Below are 6,000 nucleotides of genomic sequence, written 5' to 3'. Positions count from 1 at the left end.
TTTTCCTTTGTGCGTTTTTTTACTTGTGTTCATCCGCGATCTGCGGGTTTGGTTTCTACACGATGAATTCATTTTACTTGGTAAAAGCGGTAAAAGGATCAAGAATTATTTTATACAAAAACTTTATGATAATATCGTCTGAAAAGTATCAATTTCAATTTTCGAATAAAAACTCAAGAAACATCGGGCAAGTTTTCAATTTAAAAAATTAGGGAAAAGAGTAAAAAAAGTGTAACATTAAAAAGTTGATATTCGATTTCGAGTGTACGAATGAACGAATCGGGCGGCAAAACAGAACGTCAAAATGTGATGAATCATTTCTTCCCAAAAGGGAATAACGAAAAACCCGAAAAACATAAAAAAAGAAACGGATGAATACGAACGTCAGAAAAATGGCGAGAAGACTCGATAGGGGATTTGGTCCTGGAAGGTCGAAAAGCAATTGAAAAAGCTTTGTTTAATGATTACTGATCTTTAATTTCACTTCAATAGAAACAGAAATTACCATGCATCTAAATATCGTTCATAAATCACAAAACCTGTGTAAAAGGTTAAACCAGATTAAACAATAAAAAAACAAGAAAATTAAATGTGCTAGACTGACGTATAATATCCCCATGCACGGTAAACAAAGTTACTCTGTTCTGTATAAAAATCCATACAGATTCGAGAAAAGTGTTTCCACTTAGTTTTAAGTTTGGGCCCTTTACGCAGAGCGTGAGCAAAAAGCTTTTATACATTTTGAGCTTTCGACCAGTTAGTCAATTCTGTGTATTTTGAAGGGATGCCAGAATTTCAATAATGATGTTTTCTTATAAATAATAAATTTCAGCAAGAAATAATTTCTTCAAACTAAATGCTAATTCTTTATTTATAAATTCATTTTGACAAATAAACACTACATTGCAAAATACATGCAAAATACAAAGCATGCATATGTAATATGCCATAAATATTAATTTTTAAAAACACTTGAGCGGTGATTGCTGGGTCGTCCTCAATTATCAGGTTCCGTCGGAACCTATTTGAGCAATGGATTTCTGGGTCCACTATATGATCCGATGGACATGTGGCGCCGCTGATTCACTTTTTTGGTCGCTTTTCGTCGTAGAGCCTACAAAGAAAGAGATGAGTGATATTGTAATTTTATCGACATAAATGAGTTTTATAACGACGAATGAAGAAACTAAAAATCCCGTACATATACTAACCTTGAGTTCCTCCATTTCGGTCATATTTTCCACGAATTCTGGACTTTTTCTAGTTGCATTTTGCTATTAAGATCCTATCATAGAAAACCTTTTTGTTGGTGAAACTGAACCTTTCCTGACCTTCCTTCCTTGTTTGGAATCTTGACGGTAGCAGCGCATATTGGGCTCTCCTAAAAATTCCGATCCGCTGGTATTGGATCTCGGTTGCTGTCCGCAAAACAACCGCAAAGCGGGAAGCGCTGTCCCTCGAGCTCTACATGAAGTAATAGAAACATTGGAATCGTTTAAAATTGATTCGTTTAGCGGCGGAAATGCAATGGCAGAAGCTCGTTTTTTTTTTACTTTTACTTACCCGGTTCGGTCAATGAATTACTGATCAACTTGATGACTGATATAACAATTTACCACGTCAACAATTTCTTTTCAGCGTTTTGCTTCTGCTAATAATTTCTGCCACCATCTGAAAGCTTTCGCAATCTGTTCGCAATATGCTCGACATGGCATCCCTTTTTAATGAAATTCCAACAAAAACAACTTTTTATACAGAATTGCCTAAACGATTTGAATTATTTAGCTACTTCTGTATTTTAGCAACCCAAATTTGAATTGGGGTTATACATATTTTGAGCATCAGGCGATAAGTCAAAATGAAGGTGTAATCACAACACATTTTGTGAGTAGCTGAGTTTTTCCGTGTAGAAAAGTGGAACCAGCTGAAAACTGAAAATCTTTATAAGGTACACCGGGGTAAGTGGGGACGGTTTTTCGTATAGTTCAACTTTAAAAAATCATTAAAAAATCAGCAGTGGATCAATTTTGATAAAATTGCATTCAATGTGATGCAGAACATGTTGCTTACAAATGCTGAAGATATAAGCTTGATAGACGAAAAGCGAAAAAAGTTATCATTTGTGTTTTCTTGGTTGAATACGTTACTTTATTGCTCGAACCGTAAAAAATTTTTGGAAAAAGTTCATGGTAGCGATAATTGTGTGTAATTTATGTTGCAACACACGAGATCTGATTTAATCGAAAATATATGCTTATTCCAGAAAACACAAGTACTTTTCCTGGGCTTGTGATATAGCTCAGTTGGCTAGTCTGTTGCTTCCTGAGCGGATGTCCGTGAGTTCGAGCCCAAGAGTAAATATCGAACACAGTTGTACCGGATAAGTTTTTCAATAACTGTCCACCAACTGGAACGTTGATAAAGTCGCGAATGCCACAAAGATGGTAAAACGTCTAGAATAGAAACAAAAAAAAAAGTACTTTTCCCAACTTTTTATGGTTCGAATGCTAAATAAAGCTGAAATGCATTGAATGAAGGAGAGAAAATTGAAAAAATATCTAAACATCAAGTATATATAAAGCCGTCCCCACTTACCCCAAGTAGGGTTTGGAAACAACATTTTAGATTTTCGAAAATAAACTCTTTTTTTAAATTTTTTATCGCCGTTTCTTTTTCTAATTGTTGTTTCTAATGTATGAATTGAATCAGTGTTGAATCCATGTAGAGTTTTTCGTCAAAAGCCAGCTAGTTTACGAGAAATTCGCGATTGAAAAAGATGCACATCAACTCCACATCGTAGTTAAAAATAGAAAATTAACGAAAAGTCACCGTAAACATCCGTTATTGTCAGAACCGTATCTCTTTTACAGTAATTGGATAGATTACAAGTAAATTTAACATTCTGCATTAAAAGTTTGAAAAAATAGTTGACACTATTCGTTTAATAGCCACCGTCCACATTTACCCCGCGTCCTCACTTACCCCGGTGTACCTTAATCAAGATATAAATGAAATAAAAAAGAAAATAAAATAAAAAAAAAACAAGATGAAACAGTTTAAACGTGTAGCATAAACAAGATGAATTGGTAAAATGTCCTTAATTAAACAAATAATACCTATACTTAAACAACCAGATCTTGGAGAAAGAAAACAATTTACGTTTTTTTTTATAGAATTTCATACAAATTATCGAAGATATTTATTAATTCCACATTGGTTTGCTAAAAATGACATAGAATTAAACATGAATAAGTTTTTATAGGATAGTTAATAAACTAAGAAAAAACTTTGCTCTAGTTTATTTTTTATGTATACCCCTTTTAATATATCAACTGTTAATGTAAAATATTTGTGAAATCACATTGGAATAGAAAGCTAAGGTTAAACTTATTTTGTTTATCTCTTTATAGGTTGACACATTAAACTTTTGCTGTAATTTAAAAATTAATTCAATAACAAGTTTCGTCCAAATCCTTTTTCGATCAGCCCAGGCTTGACCGAAGCAAATGAACTTATTCATGAAGCGAATGCATCAACCCCGTTGATTCATCCTGAATTCTGAGGGATGGAAATGAACTGAGTTCCTTGCTTCTACTAGTCACCGCCAGGTAGAGTCAAAATCACTGAGGAGAAATCTTCATCGGATGAAAAAGAATATTTTTGAAGATTTATGTTCCGAATAAAAAATGTTTTTAAAAAATGAGTTTTGAATTATTTCCAGCTTTTTGGGGGGATTTAAAAGTTGATTCTCAATTTAATTCTATCCTGAAGGTTTTTCGGATATTTTTAAATGTTCAAAAAACAACTCTTTTATACACCAGCAAATTTTACACAAAACGAATAATATATTAGCTTAGCATTAAACATGTTTCACAATTATTGTTATGTCTTATCCAATGTTATTGAATGGTTCTCTTTATTATGTTGAATCTCGCTAATGTGTTTAGTCCTGTTTTGTGTGTGAAAGATTCCATTTGGGAATCCCTCCATTAAAAACTTGAATGTTTTGAATATGAACTGCAATAGATGTTTTATTGAAAACAAATTTTGAAAAAAAAATCACGTGATTCCGGCCATGCTTTCCCGCCACTGTCCCAATCTTTCTTAACCATAACTAATAATCTAATGCAGCTGAGGCAGAAACAGTTGCGAGTAGAAAATCATGTTCAGATACAGCAACACCATGATGACCGTGGCCATTTTGTGGTATCACTTCTTCTTGGCGTCCTTCAGGCCCGCGCCGGCGTTGAACTTGAAGAAGATGATGTCACCATCCTCGACGACGTAGTTCCGTCCCTGTTGGCGGTACTTGCCGGCCGCCTTGGCTCCCGCTTCACTGCCCTCCTCCTTGAAGTCGTTGTAGTGCATCACTTCGGCCATGATGAAGCCCTTCTCGAAGTCCGTATGGATGCGGCCGGCCGCCTGCGGTGCCTTGGTGCCCTTCTGGATGGTCCAGGCCTTCACCTCGTCCGGGCCAGCCGTGAAGAAGTACTCCAGCTGCAGCGCCTTGTACCCGGTCGTGATGATTTTGTCCAGCATCGAGGTGCACTTGGTTTCCTCCTCGTACGCTTTTCGTTCCGCGTCCGATTCGAACTCGGCCAGCTTGTGCTCGAACAGGCCCGAGAACGGAATCAGCGAGGCGCCCGGATCGTTCTTGTCGATCCACTCCTTGATCTTCGGCAGCCACTTGTTCTTCTTGCGCAGGAAGTCCTTCTCGGACAGATTGGCCAGATAGATGCACGGCTTCGAGGTGAGGAACAGATAGTGGTTCAGCACCTCGATGTCGTGGGCGCTCCAATCGGCAAACCGGATGTGCCGCTTTTCATCGACCAGCACCTGCTTGACCTTGAGGAGCGTTTCCTGGGAAAAAGGAAGAAGGATGAAAATGGAAATAAATAGTTAGTTCAGTTACAACAACAGCTGGATTAACGTAGAACGTGATCAGTGGTAGAACTATGACAACCTGGCTTTTGACAATGATTTTCTTGTAATAAATGAGATCCCGATTATAATCCTGCATTTAGATCCTGGATCACGCTTCCGAATCTGATCACGGATCTTGGAATTGGATAGAGACCCTGATCGTAGATTCTGGTTCATAATCCCGGATACAAGGATCCATTTTTCCGGATCCCCGACGTTGATCCCTTATTCTGACCCCTTTTGATGTTTATCTTGGACCCTGATCTCGAGTTTTTATCCCGCTCATGAGTGTTGATCTTCGACGGTACTCCCAGATCCCGAGGAACTAATCTTAATCTTTTATTGAAGGTCTTGATCCAGATCTTAGATCTTGAACACTGATCTGATATTATGATATCGATCTTAGCTAATTCCAGATCTTAACTAATGATTGTGGATTTTGATTTATTTCCAGGACCCCTGATCATAATCTTTTTATCCTGGATCCTGATCCTGATTCCAGATTTTGATCCTGCACTTTGCTTTCGAAATTCGATTATGATCGTGGATGCTGATCTCGGATTGAAATCCTGATCCATGAATCTAGACCCTGATCTCGAGTCCTTGCTGATCCTAATCTCGGACTCTATACACCAGATATTGGGTAATGATCATGATTTTTAAACCTTGATCCCGAATCCGGGAAACTCATCCCAAATCCTGATGTTGATTCTCATCTCAAATATTTATATTCATGCTATATTCTGAAAACTTGATCCTTATTCTGAGTCGTGGAACCTTAACCGAATCCCAAATTTTGACCCTGATTTCTTATTTCTTCTATATTTCTTAAAAAAAAGGAAAACACTTTTTATCTAGAAAATGTAGAAAAAAATAATGGACTCATTTATAATAAAAAAAATCTAGGAAAGTTTAAGTCGTTGGAAGATAGAGATCCTGATTTCAGTTTCTGAAAAATCTGATTCTGGGTCCTGATCCCAGATCCGAAACTTGGACCCTGATCTTGATTCTGGTCCTAAATGTTGAAACCCGATTTTTTTTGTTTTTTTTATTCTTTGATTCTATTCTTTCGTTTTT

The 6,000-nt window shown here is 36.8% G+C and overlaps 1 protein-coding gene across 1 annotated transcript in view; it reads right to left on the bottom strand.

Annotated features, from left to right (window-relative positions):
* Window positions 1–3,808: 3,808 nt before the first annotated feature.
* The window catches only part of LOC129739790 (obg-like ATPase 1), a 217,551-nt gene continuing 215,359 nt past the window's right edge, over window positions 3,809–6,000 (bottom strand). Inside the window, exon 6 of the mRNA XM_055731309.1 lies at window positions 3,809–4,860. Within this exon, the coding sequence (XP_055587284.1) occupies window positions 4,210–4,860 (651 nt within the window). The 3' untranslated portion in view covers window positions 3,809–4,209. The remainder of the gene's footprint in view (window positions 4,861–6,000) is intronic.

This window comes from Uranotaenia lowii, chromosome 1 (assembly GCF_029784155.1).
Source record: "Uranotaenia lowii strain MFRU-FL chromosome 1, ASM2978415v1, whole genome shotgun sequence".
Taxonomy (NCBI): domain Eukaryota; kingdom Metazoa; phylum Arthropoda; class Insecta; order Diptera; family Culicidae; genus Uranotaenia; species Uranotaenia lowii.
Note: the sequence above shows the minus strand (reverse complement) of the source record. Positions and strands in the feature narration are given on the sequence as shown.